The sequence below is a fragment of the Cebus imitator genome, unplaced genomic scaffold, assembly GCF_001604975.1.
Source record: "Cebus imitator isolate Cc_AM_T3 unplaced genomic scaffold, Cebus_imitator-1.0 Scaffold750, whole genome shotgun sequence".
Classification (NCBI taxonomy): Eukaryota; Metazoa; Chordata; class Mammalia; order Primates; family Cebidae; genus Cebus; species Cebus imitator.
In genome coordinates this window covers 189,924-206,887 of record NW_016108065.1, presented here as the reverse complement: position 1 = coordinate 206,887, position 16,964 = coordinate 189,924, and the positions used below count along the sequence as shown (strand labels likewise).

Below are 16,964 nucleotides of genomic sequence, written 5' to 3'. Positions count from 1 at the left end.
AAGGGAGAAATTGCCAGGTCCATGCAGTCCTGGTGTGGAGGTTTGGGGGTGATGACGACTCCTGCCACTCCCGCTGCCCCCAAGATTCCACCCGACACCGACCCAGACCGTGCCATCCCCTGGACCCCTCCCACCGTGCGGACACCTCGGTCAAGCTCAGAGTCCTCTTACAGAGTGGAAGAGGTGCCCTGAGGGCCTGGAGCGTGCCTGTGCCCCCAGCAGTGTAGGGCACGCCTTGCAGGATGTTGGGGAGGCGGGGTCCCTGAGCATGCAGTGCTCACTGACTGGCTTGTGTGGTTAGAGTATATAGTAGAAAAGTGCTGATGAGAAGTCAGTGGAATGTATTCACCAAGGACCTGCTGCGAACCAGACACAGAGCCGGGCTCCTTACAAATGATTTTATGGAACACCCCACCTGGGCAGGTTTCCAGAGGTGCCCATTTTACAGATGAGAAAAGGTGCCTGAGGTCAGGGAGCCGCCAGGCCAGGACTCACCAGGCCCGGGAGCTGTCCTGCTCACCCCTGGAGGAGCAGAGACACTGATCTTTCCTGCTGCTGGGGTCCTCGCCTGGCTCTGCACCGGCACAGGACAGGAGGCTGCAGGGAGCGGCACAGAACCAGCGCGCAGCCTCCTCCTCAAAGAAGGACCTCAATCAAAGTGGGGGGTCGGCACACACATACACACACCCATGCACACAGGCACGTGCACACATGCACAGATACACACGCAGCCCTGGCGCTGTCACCGCCCCATCCCCACTCCTGAGCCCACGCAGGGACTCCCTTCACACCTTCCTACGTCACCAAACAGCAAGAACCCAAAGGGGCTTCTGTTTCCTAAGAAATAACGTGTGACTTACAATCATTGAGGCTTATTTTGTGCTTTTAATGCCAACTGTGAAAAGAGCAGTAATTTCACCGTGAGCATCTTTAATCTAAAAATACACGGCTAAAGGGAGAAAGGGATTGAGCCTCCCTTCCTCATGTGTGCAAGGATCAGAGGAGGCCTTCCCCGGAGGGTGCTTTCTCCTGGTTCCCGGAACCCAGTCAGGAGTCTCCAGTTCCCCCGCAGGCTGCAGAGGAGCCCTGGGCGCGGTCAGGCTCTCTGGCTCCGTCTTCCCCGCAGTTCACCTGCACTGGTCCTCCTGAGCCTGCCTCGTCCCGCTCTTGCTCCCAACGGTCCCTTTGCCTGACATGTCCTTCCCCATCCTCACAGCTCAAAGTCACCTGGGCAGCTTCTTGGAAGTCACCTCCTTCCCCACATTCCACCTGCCAGGGCTCCAGGGTCCAGTGGGAAGGGGTGCTGGAAACTCCATTGAGCAGACCTACCTCGTTCCTCCAAACAGTGCCCCGCAGGGAAGGCGCATGCCAAGCAGGCAGGGTCCAAGAGAGTCTTAGCCAAAGAGAAGTAAGCACCAGGATTCACCAAAGGAGCTGGTGAGAGGAGGCCAGAGCAGGCAGCAGGGTGCCTGGGCCGGCCCTGCCCACTACAGGTGATAACTCCGCCTTGTCCTACTCCATGCAGCCCCAGCCTCCTTTCCCAGGACCCACCATCATAGGGCTCCCTGTGGGATATTGCCATCCTCGCCTGCAGCCTGTGTGGTCACCCTCATGGTGCAATGGGTCAACAACAGTGGTCACGATAATCCTAGCTCTCCTCAGTGACTCCTCACTGTGGGGCACACTCCTGGGAGGTCAAGATGCTTGATTCCATTCTACAGAAGTGGAAGCAGAGACCCTGAGAGGCGATAACTTGGCATCACACACTGCGTGACAAGTGACCCCACCAGGCCAGGACCCGAGGGGCTTTAGTCTGTCCACATTCCCCAGGCCCACACAGCAGCCACAGGCCCTGAGGTACCCTACTTCCACCATCAGTCATCCAGAACAGATGGGTCCGTCTGGCTCAGGGGACAGTGCCAGGACAGGCTGCACTGCACCATGAGGACTCGGGGCAACACTGAGGCTAGACCTCGCCCTGGACACTCACCTCACCCAGAAGACTCGACAAAGGTAGGAGGCCTGGCAGACCGGGAACCAAGTGGCCAGAGTGTCCCTATCGGTGACCATCATTCCTGCAAAGTCCAGGAATGGGGCACAACTACCCACCAAAGACTATCAGGCTGAGGTTGTGCCTGGGGTCCTGCTGCACACTGCCCTGAGGGCAGGCAAGGCAGGAAAGGGCCTGCTCCTGTAGCTGGCCTCCACCCCTCACCCGGTGGCATCAAGGACAGGAGAAGGGGAGGGAGATGCTCTGGGCCCATCAAAGGAAGCTGGGTGTCCACGGGTGGCTGCTGAGGAGGGACAGGGTGCACAGGGTACAGTGGTGGCCCGCCCGAGGCCACCAGCCTCGGATGAGGCGCATCACTCACTGCAGCAGGAGCACCTACTTTGCTTCTCTAGCAGCCCCCGTGCCTGGGGTTCAGATGAGATTGGGTGCATTCTGGGTGGTATAGCTGTAGACCGCCCCCAGATTTCTCCTTAGCCTAGATGCTATGACTCCAGGGATGTCCCCTGCAACCCCAAATGACTTGGATCAAACTGCATCCAGACATCCCCCCCTCAGGCACCCTCCCTTTTCCAAGCCCAGTTCCACTCCTTTCTGAGGCCAAGGAGCCAATTTCCACAGGCAGGGCCCAGGTGCATCCTTGCTGCCTCCCTCCTCCTCCTAGGCCAGTGCTCTCCCAGCTCCTGGGCTGGGAAGGTCATCCATTTCCACCCCCAGGCTGCACACGTGCAGAGTCAGGGTCAGAGCAGTCCCCACCATGCTGCTGGTAAAGCTGGCCTGGTGTCTCAGAGCCTGGCACAGGAGAGGGTGACTGGAGGCAGGGCCAGAGCAGACTCACAGGTGTGCCCAGTCAAGACCCATGGGCTGGTAAAGGGATACTTCCAGGGGACCCTGAGCTGTTCAACTGCACCCCAAAATCTGGTTAGAGAATTGTCAATTTCAGCCACAGAGTTCTCCCTCCCACAAAATGAAAACCTGTTTTCCCATGGGGTTAGAGAGGCTGGGGAGCAGAAGCAGACCCTGTGTGTCAGGGCCCAGCTGGCGGGGATCCTGGGCTGGCAGCCTGTCTGTGGCATCTGCCTCTACGATTCTAGTTTCTCCTCTCCTGACATCGCACCACCAAGGGGCATGAGAAGCCAGCCTGGAAGGAAAGGACAGGAATGTGGAGCCACCGCTACGTGCGGCTGAGCACCGCAGCTTGAACCCAAGGCCCCAGCAGGGCCAGGCCCACCTGGGACGATCCTCGGTCCTTGGGTGCCCCCTCCTGGTTACTCTGGGAAATCACACAAGCCAGACCTGGACAGAGCAAGGACTGAGGGCCAGAGCAAGGACTCTCCCACAGACATCCACGACACAGCGGAAGAAACTGAGGCACAGTGGCCAGAACAGACCAGGGGCCCAACACATATCGTCAAACAAATGAATGAATGAACAAGCAGGTGAGTGAACTATAGCAAGAAGACAACCAGCAAATGATCCTTTAAAGTATGACCAGAAAAAACCTACTAAACAACCAATATTTGTTGAAAGCTAGCCACATGCCAGGCGCTCTGCCAGGTGCAGGGGGTGCCATGGTGCAAACAGCCTTCCGTTGTGGCCACTGATAGGAAACCACACCAATAGCCACCAGCATGGGCTGGGAGCCAGCTAAGCCCTGCTCAGACACTGTCCCAGCTAAGCCACACCGGTGATGACATTCCTGCTCCCACAGGCGATGCTATTGCCCAAGGCCACAGGCTGGTAAGGGTAGAGCCACTGAAACAGATGCCCTCCCCTCTCCCGGGCCCCTATCCAGAGGCCCATGAAAGACACCACCTGGGAGACAGTCACAACTGGCTAATCCAGAGGCCATGGCACTCAGTTTACCCCAGAATGGATCTCCTGGGCACCCACCACATTGCCTCCTTCCCTTCCTCCCTCTGCCCATTGTCCAGCTGTCCCCTGCACAGCTGGTGTCCTAGGCCTCCCTTCTGGGCACTTCACAGATCATGAGCAGCACCCAGCAAACCCTGCACTGAAGTCCGAGGCTCACCACCCGGACCCCCAGTGAGGATTTTGTTCCTGAGCTTGTCAGTACCACAGCCCCCTACTCCTAATGGTGCACCCAATGTTTGTGGGCTACAGAAAAAGCCAAGGGGAAGAGATGGGGAAAAGCAAACTCGTACATTTTAGAAGAAAATATGGCAGAATATCTTCATGAGTCAGGGTAAAGAAAGATTCTCTTACAAGGCACTCAAAAAAAAAAAAGCACAGAGGAAAAAACTGATGAAACTTACTACATTATTCAAATGAAAAACTGCTAGGGCCGGGCACAGTGGCTCACGCCTGTAATCCCAGCACTTTGGGAGGCCGAGGCAGGCAGATCATGAGGTCAGGAGTTCAAAATCAGCCTGGCCAACATGGCAAAACCCCGTCTCTACTAAAAATACAAAAATTAGCCAGGCATGGTGGTGCATGCCTGTAATCCCAGCTACTTGGGAGGCTGAGGCAGGAGAATCACTTGAACCTCGGAGGTGGAGGTTGCAGTGAGCCGAGATCCTGCCACTGCATTCCAGCCCAGATGACAAAGCGAGACTCTGTCTCAGAAAAAAAGAAAAACTGCTGGACAGTGACTCAACAAAGGCACAGTGAGAAGCCAAGCAAACAGTCTGGGAAATGATATTTGCAATGTAAGTAACCAACAAAGGGTTGGAATCCAGGATAAATGACATACTCCTTCAAATCAATAATAAATGGAAAAACAACCCAGCGACAGAATGAACACAGGCTCTCCAGAGGCATTGGGCAGGAGAGGAATCTGAGGAGGTGTCGGGCAGAGGGAAGATGTTGACTCTCACCAGGACAGGGATCACAGTGAAACACCACAGCACATCCATCAGGCCGGAATGTGCCTGGGTTCTCTGGAGGCCAGAGTGGGGGCTGAGGCAAATGCAATACCCAACAAAGCTGAAGGCAAACACATTCTCCCTAACCCAGTGATGCCCTCCCTGGCAGAGGCCCAAGGGGACTCTCCTTCCAGGGTACCAGGAAGCCCTGAGCAGGAATGGCCATGGCACAGCCCTTCTGCAGTATAGGAGTACAAACAACCAACAGGCCTGCCAGCCTGGGATGGGCAAGTGTATCGTGATACATTCAAACACCAGAATGGTGTACAGTGATGGAAATGAATGAAATACAGCCAGTGGCGGGACATGGATACGTCTCAAAATTTCCATAAATCTCTAATGTTATTTAGGTTTTTTAAGGTTTTGGAAGTAGCAGAGGGATACATACAGCAAGATCCACTTACATAGTTTTAAAACATGCAAATCAAGATTATATATAGTCCGTCTGTAATTTCATCTGTGGTAAAATATAAAGATATTCATTTTGGGGACATAGTCGCCAAGTTATTGGTAGCTCAAGGAAAGGCAGGAGGAAGAGCGCTCTGGATTGGGGAGGTTTACAGGGTGCTTGGACTATGCCTATGATTTCTTCAAATAAAAATTTCCAGTAAGTAGAAAACATGGATGTAGAATGTAAGGGTCTGGCAAAGCTGGCTGGGGGTATAGTATTCCTTATCGCCATCTCTGTGCTTCTCTGAATGCTTTAAATAGGTCACAATCGTCATAAGAGGTCTGGTTGAGACCAGCAAGTCCCCTCTCCCCACACTCCAAAAATGAGGGGACAAGACCCTCACTTATTCCTCAGGTTCCTTCATGGTGAGCACAGGGCATTCATTTAGCTCAACCCAGCACTGGTCCCCCATGGATCACCCCAACACCCCAGGGGCTCTCAACCCCAGGGCACGCATGACAATCATCCAAGGTGCGTTTTCAAAAATATGTATGCAGGGCCCCGCCCCCAGAGACTGATCCTGGTGGCCTAGGAGAGGACCAGGGGCATGATGCTGTTTTTAAAAAACCACAGGCCTAGCGTCCTCAACTCCCAGCACGGCTCAGTGGCCAAACAACAATCCTAAAACCCTCATGTGCTCTGCGCTGCTGGGCCCGCCTATCTGCAGCTGATCCTGTAGTCATTTCTCCGAGCCTTCGTCCAGGGAATGCTCACACCTGGCCTTGAACATTTACACCACATCCTTTGTCAGGATGCTGTGCTATACACGAGGCCAGCGTTTCCACTTCATCTGCTTTTCTGGCCTCTGAGGCAGGTCCTTTAGACCTCAGAAATAGCCTGTCCAGGGCGCACAGGGAAGGGCAGAGGGAACCCAGGTTCACCTGACTCCTGGGCTACAACATCTGTTTGTCCACTTGAGCTAAGGTATCCCCTTCAAGACCTCCTGTCATGGCCCTTGAAAGGATTCCCTCATTTAAAAATACTCATTGCATCACGCGACCGGGCAGATATCTATCTGCCATAAATCTTAACTCTCTATCTGCGTCGTTGGGTCGCTATTACCCCAGACTCTCCATCTAATCAGCAGGGGCGGTGGGCCAGGAACTGCAGGCAACATTGCCTCTAGGGCGGGCCTTCTTTATTCCTTAAACATGTGCTATGGTATTTCACACAAGAAAATATTTACAAGGCTGGGCGCGGTGGCTCAAGCCTGTAATCCCAGCACTTTGGGAGGCCGAGGCGGGTGGATCACGAGGTCAAGAGATCAAGACCATCCTGGTCAAAATGGTGAAACCCCGTCTGTACTAAAAATACAAAAAATTAGCTGGGCATGGTGGCGCGTGCCTGTAATCCCAGCTACTCAGGAGGCTGAGGCAGGAGAATTGCCTGAACCCAGGAGGCGGAGGTTGCGGTGAGCCGAGATCGCGCCATTGCACTCCAGCCTGGGCAACAACAGCGAAACTCCGTCCCAAAAAAAAAAAAAAAAAAAGAAAATATTTACAGGGCATCCCCTTTTAGTCATCAGGGAAATATAAATTAAAACCAAAATAAGATGCTACTACACACCCACCAAAATAGCTAACATAAAAAGACAGAAAAAAATTGATGATTGAGGATGTAAAGCACCTGGAACTCTCATATACTGCTAGTGGGAGTAGAGATTGGTACTAATATTTTACTTATTTTATAGGGAAAGGATCTTGCTATGTTGCCCAGGCTGGAATGCAGCGGTTATTCACGGACGCAGTCTCATTACTGATCAGCACAGGAGCTTTGACCTGCTCTGTTTGTGAGCTGGGCTGCTTCACCCCTCCTTAGGCAACCTGGTGGTCACCCCATCTGAGGAGGCCACCATATTGATGCCAAACTTAGTGCAGACACCCAACTGGCATAGGGCTCTACAGCCTAGAACTCAAGCAATCCACCTGCTTCAGCCTCTTGTGTGGCTGGGACCAGGCATGTGCCAGATATAAATATTCTAGAAAACGATTGGGTAGTACCTTCTAAAAGCTAAATATAAACTTACCGGGGCCAGCCATTCTCCTCTCAGGTATGTTTCAAAATAAATGCATATACGTGCCCGTCAAAAGACATTTACAAGAGTATTTATAGCCACTCTATTCTTGGTAGCCGTAAGCTAGAAACAGTTCAGATGTACGTCAGCAATGGAATGGGGAAGTAAGCCATAGTACACTCACATAGTGTAAATCCCACATTCCAGCATAAACCAGCGAAAAACAGTCAGACATACCACATGGAAGTCTCGGCAATAAAACATCAAGCAAAAGTAGCTACAAGCAAGATACTACAAGCTGTATGTTTCCATTTATGTAAAGTTGTAAAAGAGGCATAATCTGTGGACTTAGAAATTGAAGATACTGTTTGCCCTTGTGTGACGGTGGTACCCAGTATGGGCATATGGGAAGCTTCTGGAGAGGTGGTAATACTCTACCTATCTTCTTTGGGGTAGCAGTTACATGACATGTTCACTCAGAACCATTTAATCAAATGTTCGTTTAGGACACGTGCTTTTGTTTTGTTTTGTTTTGAGATGGAGTCTCGCTCTGTCTCTCAGGCTGGAGTACAGTGGCGCAATTTTGGCTCACTGCAACCTCCGCCTCCTGCAACCTCCGCCTCCTGAAGCAATTCTCCTGCCTCAGCCTCCCAAGTAGCTGGGATTATAGGTGCCCTCCACCACACCCAGCTAATTTTCGTAGTTTTAGTAGAGACGGCGTTTCACCATATTGGTCAGGCTGGTGTTGAACTCCTGACCTCACGATCTGCCCGCCTCAGCCTCCCAAAGTGCTGGGATTATAGCTGTGAGCCACCATGTCTGGCCGGACATGTGCTTTTCTAATATGTATGTTGTGATTTAATAAACACTTGACAATCTACAGCCTGGTACATATGTGACCTGAAAAGGAGACCAAGAGACAACCTGAGTGTCCAGCCGATGTGTATGCAGGACGCGAGCCTACCTCTAGGCACCTGGACCAGCTGCATGTATGCCTTGTACAGGTTCCTCCGGCAGACTGGGCTAGGGTCATTCAGCAGGAAGGACAGGGCACGGACGATGTCGTGCTCCAGAAAGGCGAATCTAGGGAAGGGAGGGTGGAGAGAGACCTAAGTGAGACCATGGCCTGAGAGGGTCAAATATGAAAAGTCAGGTTCCCTGCTCGAGTCTGATCCATGCTATCTGGGGGAGACCACATTCCTGACTCACACCTAATCCCAGTGCTTTGGGAGACTGAGCTGGGAGAATCACTTGGGTCAAGAGTTCCAGACCAGCCTGGCAACATGGTGAGACCCAGTCCCTACCTAAAATTTTAAAAGCCAGGCATGGTGGTGTGTGCCTGTGGTCCCAGCTACTCAGTAAGCTAAGGTGGGTGAATCGTTTGAGCCTCAGAGTTCGAGGCTGCAGTGAACTATAATCATGCCACTAAGCTCCAGCATGGATGACAGAGCTGGGTCTTGTCTCCTAAAAACTAAAAAGACTCTAGAAGGGTTGTGCATACAGATTATTTCATTAATGTCTTTGAGTTCTTGCTTTAAAGAAACCAAAGCTGCAAATCAGATGATGTTATGAGTACGGTTTAAGCAAAAAAATATGATGAGAAACACCCACCAGTGGTCTCATATCCAAGAAAAGGCCTGGGCCCCACATGGGGATGGGTGAATGCCTTAACCTTTGCATTTTGGGTTAAAATGAACCATTTAAAGAGAACCATTTCTTCAGTTCCTTGTTTTGTAATCATTTCTTTTTGATTAACCGACTGCTGGACCTGAGTGCACCTGAAAGAGGCCTTCTGAGGTCACATCTCTCAGGCTGGGTTCAGGAATTAATGCGATGCATGCGGTAGCCCCTTAGCCAAGTGCCCACAGGAAGTGCCCAACCAGTTGTGCTACTGAAGCACTGGTCACAATTTCACTTATGGTGTGTTTTGAATTGTTCTCAAAGAAGAAAGTCACTGTGGGACACGCAAGCTGCAGGGGTCTTCCCTCACTGTGGAGGCCTCCTTGGTCAGTGCCTATAACCCAGTCCATGTTTCTTATGCTTTGAAAGTCAGCTGTGGCCGGGCATGGTGGTTCACACCTGTTATCCCAGCACTTTGGGAGGCCAAGGCAGGTAGGTCACAAGGTCAGGAGATCAACACCATCCTGGCCAACAAGGGGAAGCCCCATCTCTACTAAAAATACAAAAATGAGCTGGGCGTGGTGGCACACACCTGTATTCCCAGGTACTCAGGAGGCTGAGGCAGGGGAATAGCTTGAACCCGGGTGGCAGAGGTTGCAGTGAGCCCAGATAGTGCCACTGCACTCCAGCCTGGAGACAGAGCGAGACTCTGTCTCACAAAAAAACAAACAAACAAAAAAAGTCGGTTGTGTTTGCCTGTGTGCCTCCTACCTGGGAAGTTCAGGTCCGCTACCTAGAACCTATGGGGCTCTGACAGCTGTTGGCACTGGTTATAAGATCACCACTGATATCAGGGGAAATTTAGAAGTTGGCCACATTTCTGAGAATGCTGAAGGAGTGCACGGGCCAGGTCATATCAGGTCCTTGTCAGGGATGGTCACTTCACCACGTTCCTGCCTCGCTAATGTGGACAAAGACAGGACCCTTGGCTTAGGCACTCCAGCCAGTCTGCCTTCCTACTATTCTTTATAAGTAGGTTGGTGCAAAAGTAATTGCGTTCTTGGCCGTGACTTTTAATCCCAAAACCGCAATTACTTTTGCACTAACCTAATAATTGCTCAGGCTTCAAGGTCCTGTCCTCTTAGCATCTGTCCCCTCTCACTGGGGTTTACTACTTAATGTCCAGAAAAGTGGGGAAAAAAGAACAGCAGGGCCGGGCATGGTGGCTCACGCCTGTAATCCAAGCACTTTGGAGACCAAGGCGGGCGGATCACCTGAGGTCAGGAGTTCAAGACCAGCCTGACCAACATAGTGAAACCCGTCTTTTAAAAAAAAAAAGAACAGCAGGAAAGGTAACTTGCCTCCTCTGTGCCCCTGACCTTTGAAAGCACCTTGCCTGGGTCATCTGAGGTCTGCAGAGTAAGGCTGGGATCAGGAGTGTTGCCCAGGTCACAGAGCAGGAAAGAGTGGGCCCCTTGAGAGGCCAGGATTTGTGCCCCCACTTCACTGGCCTGTCCGCAGTACCGGCCTGCCCTTCTTGGTACAAAGCATGTGAATTAAGGTGCTAGCCTTGGCACCACCTCCACACACACACGGTTCACACAGGGCCAGGGCTGCACACAGGATCAGCCACCAAGGCAACGAGAGCTTGGGGACTGGCAGGGCTGAGTGACTTTGGGTTTTGTGAGGTGTCCTGGCACTCCTGAAATGATCTGGAGCCTCTCTGAATGGGTACCTGTTTACACCACACAAGCCCCAGGGCAGTCAGCACCTTGCCTCCCTTGTTGTCTTTTCTTCCTTCTAGGCCTGTGCACACTGGGCAGTGGCCTCCTTTATCCAGAAGACCTGGGGCAGGGCTTGGGGGTGTTTGTGAGGTGGGGTTCTGTTTTTGTTTTTTGTTGTTTTTTAGTGGGAGGCTGGTGGGGAAAGCTTCCAGTGAAAACAAGAAAACCTGCCAGACACATTCGAAAAGAGCTGTAGCATTGAGATTTTGTGTTTTGTTTGTTTTGTTTGTTTGTTTGTTTTGAGACAGAGTCTTGCTCTGTCACCAGGCTTGAGTGCAGTGGCGCAATCCTGGCTCACTGCAACTTCCACCTCCTGGGTTCAAGCAATTCTTCCGCCTCAGCCTCCCGAGTAGCTGGGACCACAGGCGCGTGCCACCACGCCTGGCTAATTTTTGTATTTTTAGTAGAGACGGCGTTTCACCATTTTGGCCAGGATGGTCTCGATCTCTTGACCTCGTGATCCACCCACACTGGCCTCACAAAGTGCTGGGATTACAGGCATGAGCCACCGCGCCTGGCCGCGATTTTGTTTTTAATACAAAGTAAACCTAGTGATCACTGGATGAGTGAGCCAAGAAGCACCTCCAGCCATCCCCACCCTGTTGCCCCAGCACCTAAGTAAAATGTTATATGAAATAGTTTAAAATGTGAATCTGTGCTTATACAGGAAAAGGACACTTCCAGGTGCCAGAAACCAAGAACCTGGCCGTCATGAACAGGAAGTGAGGCCACCAGCCCAGACCAGATATGCACTTTGAGGCTGTTGTTTTAATACCCTCACAGGGACAGGGGCCAAAGCCACAGGCCCCGTGGGGATCTGGGTTGGAGAACTGGGCTCTCTGTAAAAAGCTAAGAAATGTCAAAATTGGGCCAGGTGCGGTGGCTCAAGCCCGTAATCCCAGCACTTTGGGAGGCCAAAGCGAGCAGATCACCTGAGGTCGGGAGTTCGAGACCAGCCTGACCAACATGGAGAAACTCTGTCTCTACTAAAAATACAAAAATTAGCCAGGTGTGGTGGCGCATGCCTGTAATCCCAGCTACTTGGGAGGCTGAGGCAAGAGAATCACTTGAACCTGAGAGGCAGAGGTTGCAGTGAGCCAAGATTGTGCCATTGCACTCCAGCCTGGGCAACAAGAGTGAAACTCCATCTCAAAAAAAAAAAGAAAGAAAGAAAGAAAAAGAAATGGCAAAATTGTTGCAGAGGTAGGATCTGAACTTTCTTCCCACCTTGAAAGTGGGAAGCTTGGCTGGGTGCGGTGGCTCATGTCTGTAATCCCAGCACTTTGGGAGGCCGAGGCAGGCAGATCATTTGAGCCCAGGAGTTCGAAACCAGATTGGCCAACATGATAAAACCCTGTGTCTACTAAAAATACAAACATTAGCCAAGCATGATAGCGCATGCCTGTAGTTCCAGCTACTCAGTAGGCTAAGGCACAAGAATTGCTTGAGCCTCAGGGGGCAGACGCTACAGTAAGCTGAGATCATGCAACTGCACTCCAGCCTGGGCAACACAGCAAGAGGCAGTCTCAAAGTAAGAAAAAGGAGGAGAGAGAGAGAAAGAGAGAGAGACAGAAAGAGAGGGACAGAGAGAGAGAGAGAGAAAGAAAGAAGGAAACAAAAGGAAAGAAGGAAGGAAGGAAAGAAGGTAGGGAGGGAGGGAGGGAGGAAGGAAGGGAGAAAGGGAAAAAGGGAGGGAGGGAGAAAGGGAGGAAGGAAGGGAGGGAGGGAGGGAGAGAGGGAAGAAGAAGCTCAGAGCTCAAAACATAAAAATCAGTCTGGGACCGGGCGCGGTGGCTCACGCCTGTAATCTCAGCACTTTGGGAGGCCGAGGCGGGTGGATCACAAGGTCAAGAGATCGAGACCATCCTGGTCAACATGGTGAAACCCCGTCTCTACTAAAAATACAAAAAATCAGCTGAGCATGGTGGCGCGTGCCTGTAATCCCAGCTACTCAGGAGGCTGAGGCAGGAGAATTGCCTGAACCCAGGAGGCGGAGGCTGCGGTGAGCCGAGACCGCGCCATTGCACTCCAGCCTGGGTAACGAGAGCGAAACTCTGTCTCAAAAAAAAAAAAAGGAAAAAATCAGTCTCAACAGAGGGCCCATTAGATCCCCAAAGAGGCAACCAAAACCACCCCACAAAGAGTCGCTCTGGCTAAATTGAAGTCCCTCCAGAAACTGGTGCTGCGGACAAAACTCCAGAGCGCTCTAGGTGGCTCAAGGGAATCCACCCAGACGCACGTGCAGGATCTGAACTACCCAGGAGAGAAGTGCGGCTTGCAAGTGTCACACTGGTTTCCAGAACAGCGTCCCACCTGCCCACGCTGTGGCTCGCCACGACGTGGAGCACCTCGGTGGTCTTTATCCGCACCATGCTGTTTCTATCTTTCAGCAAAGCTTTCAAGTTCTCCATGCAACCTACAACAAACAAACAAACAAACAAACAGACCCTTGAATGTTTGCCAGTCTCAGAAACCAACTAACCCAGAAGTCAACAAGTGGGCCAGTTGGGGCAGGAAGGTACCAGAGGTTCCTCTGATTTAGGGACCTGAGGAATCATGTGGGTTATGCAGCATTTCAGAGTCACTGAAAAGACTCATACCCAGGGACTGTCCCATCCAACCCTCCTAGTGATTCTCCCCGCACACTTCCTACCAGTGCCTTCTCACAAAGTCTGCCATGGGGATAAGAAAGTGGCCTTTGCCATTTATTTGAACCCAAGAGAGACATGGGGTCAAATTATAAACCTGTCTCAAACTAGTCACATGACCTTGAATGGGTTACACTTAGGGATGCCAGATTTAGCAAATAAAAATGCAGCTTTAACCGGGTGCAGTGGCTCACGCCTGCAATCCCAGCACTTTGGGAGGCTGCAGCGGGCGGATCACTTGAGGTCAGGAGTTTGAGGCCAGCCTGACGAACACGATGAAACCCTGTCTCTACTAAAAATACAAAAATTAGCCTGGCATGGTGGCAGGCGCCTGTAATCCCAGCTACTCGAGAGGCTAAGGCAGGAGAATTGCTTGAACCCAAGAGGTGGAGGTTTCAGTGAGCCGAGATTGTGCCATTGCACTCCAGCCTGGACGACAGAGAGAGATTCCATCTCAAAAAAATACAAAATAAATAAAAATCCAGCTTTATTTGTTTATTGGGCAACCCTAGACTCATAACGCTTCTCTGAAGTGTGCTTTTCTTATTTGTTGGTTGCGAATGGACCCTCCTTTGTAGGCGGCTGCACTGAGGAATAAGATAGTCCAGGCTGGGTGTGGTAGCTCATGCCTATAACCCCAGAACTTTGGAGGCTGACCTGAAAGGATCATTTGAGGCCAGGAGTTCAAGAACAGCCTGGGCAACATAGCAACGTCTTGTTTATTAAAAAAAAAAAAAAAGCCGGGCGCGGTGGCTCAAGCCTGTAATCCCAGCACTTTGGGAGGCCGAGGCGGGTGGATCACGAGGTCAAGAGATCGAGACCATCCTGGTCAACATGGTGAAACCCCGTCTCTACTAACACTACAAAAAAAATTAGCTGGGCATGGTGGCGTGTGCCTGTAGTCCCAGTTGCTCAGGAGGCTGAGGCAGGAGAATTGCCTGAACCCAGGAGGCGGAGGTTGCGGTGAGCCGAGATCGCGCCATTGCACTCCAGCCTGGGTAACAAGAGTGAAACTCCGTCTCAAAAAAAAAAAAAGTTTTTTAGGTAGTCAGGCATGGTGGTACATGCCTGTAGTCCTAGTTACTCAGGAAGGATTTCCACTGCCTGGGAGATGGCAAGACCCTGCCCCTATAAATAACTATTTTTTAAAAAGAACCTAGGCACTGCACCTGAGGTGGAACTGGCCTGGAGTCAGGCTCAAACAATAGCAACCCTGATTACTGAAGTTCTACCAAGTGTCCAAAGCCATGCTAGAACCCCAGTCACGGTCACCCGTGCTGTGTCATGCTCACCTATGTTCATGGCCTTGTAGATATGCTCAGGGTCATGCATGAGGTCACACAGGGCCATGAGGGCTTTCTGCCTCGTCTGGAGGTCCTCTGACTGCAGCTCCTCATTCAGCTTAGGTAGTGCCCGATGGCCATAGGCAGTGGTAACTTGGGCAGCATTGATGTTAGTGGAAAGTTCCATGGAGTTTCCAGATTGGGCCATCTTTCCCCAACTATAGAGGCCTCTCCAAACAAAGCTCTGCGGAAACCACTCACTAAAAGAACCCAAAAAGCTGTTATGATTTCAAAGCAACTTCTCATTTGATCCTCCAGACTTCGAGGGGAGGCAGATGGGTATTTTTACTTTCATTTTACAGATGAGCAAACTGAGGCTGAGAGCAATGAAGAGATTTGCTCAAAGTCCCAGGGAAGGCAAGCAACAGCCCAAATTGCAGACTCCAGAGCTCTCCCACACAATAGTGCTTCACAGAAGAAACCACTGACACTTTCGTCTGGATCTTCAGTCAAAGGCACCAAAGGACAAAACAAATCCAACAGGCAAACCCCAAGATGATCACTGTGCTTCATGCTTATCTTGTTCCAGCAATAAGTAGTTTAAACTCAATAAGAAGGGGGCTTGTATTATCCACATTTTACAAATGAGGAAGCCAAGGTTCTGGCCAAGGAGCTTACTGGAGGCCATGAAACTGATAAGAGTAGGAGTCAGTGTTCAAATCTGGGTCTAGTCCATTCACTGCTAGGAACCCATATTCAGATGTTTCTGACACATCCATGAAAAATAATTAATGCTAAAAGGTGATTTATTTTTATTACACACACACACACACACACCCAGTTTTAGCAACTATTTAAGTAGTGTGGATTAGTAGTTAAGAACTGACTCCAGACTCAAGCCATGGGTGACCCTTGGCAAGCCACTTCATCTATGTGTGTCTTTCTGCAGCTTCAAAGGGGAGATGATAACAGTACCTCCTTCCCTCCCTCCCACAGTTGTCATGTTAACTAATACACACGAGCCCGGCACACCAGGGCTTCAGATGCATTGGCTGTGGTTTTTATCATGGTTGTTTTCACGATTAGTCGAATGGACAGACAGGCCCCAGCCCTGTAGGAATCTCCTCCGGTGAAAGGTAAGCCAGATGCTCACGCAGGACACCAGATGCAAACGGTAGGGGTGGGGGCCGGGCTGGGAGGAACGTGGCCATATTTGAGTTGAGCTGCCCTCGCAGGAACGGTGGGCGCTGGAGACAGGGGCCCGCCTTCCTCTAAGGGGCATGGGCTGGAAGCGTCCGGCCGGAGACGAAACAGTGTGACTTTGAGTATGGGGACACGGGCCACTTGTGAATGGGACTGGGTGGGTCACTGGGCCCCCTGTACCCGGGGCCCTAGCCCACCGCCGCCGCCTCACCTGCTTCCGCAGCCGTTTCTGCTTGCAATAGCGCGCGCCCGCGGCCAACCTGTTCAGTTGCCAGGCGACTTCGTTGCCAGGCGACTCGGGCAGCGTCTGCCGCGCCGCTTTCTACGTACTCAGCGCCCACCGCGCAGGCGCAGACAATCCAAGGCTGCCGCAGGCTGCAAAGTGGGAACAATAATTTACAGAGTTACCGTGGGGACCAAGGGCAACTCAGCTTTGTTCAAGGTACAGAAGGGAAGGGAAGTGACTTACTTACGCCCTTCTCTGTGCTGGGTACTTTGCATGCTTCGCTCTGGTAAAGATCCCCATGCGCATGTAAAACTGGTAACATTTGTGTGCGTTTCTCTTGCTAATCTGCCTGTTGTTAATTTGGTTTCTAGATCCAGGCAAAGAGCCCACTTAGGAGCTAAAGAAGGGTTGAGGCCAGGTGGAGTGGCTCATGCCTGTAATCCCAACACTTTGGGAGGCCAAGGTGAGCAAATCACATGAGTCCAGGAGTTCAAAACCAGCCTGGCCAACATGGTGAAACCCAGTCTCTGCTAAGAAAATAAATAAATAAATAAAAAGAAAGAAAAAAAAACTTAAAAATTAGCCAAGCGTGGTTGGTGAGCACCTGTGGTCCCAGCTTCCAGCTACTCAGGCGGCTGAGGCATGAGAATCCCTTGAGCAGGGAAGCGGAGATTACAGTGAGCCGAGATCCCGCCACTGCACTCCAGCCTTAGCGACAGAGCACAAAGCAAGACTCCATCTCAAAAACAAAAGAGCTAAGGAGGATTGAGGGTGATCTCTGTCTCCTGCCACATCCCCAAATCCCAATTAGTAATTGATCCCACAATATTTAATCTTCCCTT

At 51.4% G+C, this 16,964-nt stretch overlaps 1 protein-coding gene and 1 non-coding gene across 3 annotated transcripts in view; both read right to left on the bottom strand.

Moving 5' to 3' along the window:
- The window catches only part of RSPH14 (radial spoke head 14 homolog), an 80,807-nt gene extending 64,249 nt beyond the window's left edge, over positions 1 to 16,558 (bottom strand). Inside the window, exons 1-5 of one of the 2 annotated variants that reach the window (XM_017519485.2) lie at positions 16,366 to 16,558; positions 16,108 to 16,271; positions 14,703 to 14,953; positions 13,076 to 13,178; positions 8,323 to 8,441 (exon numbers count right to left, since the gene is read on the bottom strand). In XM_017519485.2, coding sequence (XP_017374974.1) covers positions 8,323 to 8,441; positions 13,076 to 13,178; positions 14,703 to 14,901 — 421 coding nt within the window. In that variant the 5' untranslated portion in view covers positions 14,902 to 14,953; positions 16,108 to 16,271; positions 16,366 to 16,558. The remainder of the gene's footprint in view (positions 1 to 8,322; positions 8,442 to 13,075; positions 13,179 to 14,702; positions 14,954 to 16,107; positions 16,272 to 16,365) is intronic. The other variant, XM_017519486.2, reaches the window with a different exon arrangement.
- LOC119469632 lies at positions 10,899 to 10,963 on the bottom strand. Its single transcript, XR_005198471.1, has one exon. It is a non-coding gene; the product is annotated as a U7 small nuclear RNA (small nuclear RNA).
- Positions 16,559 to 16,964: the final 406 nt, after the last annotated feature.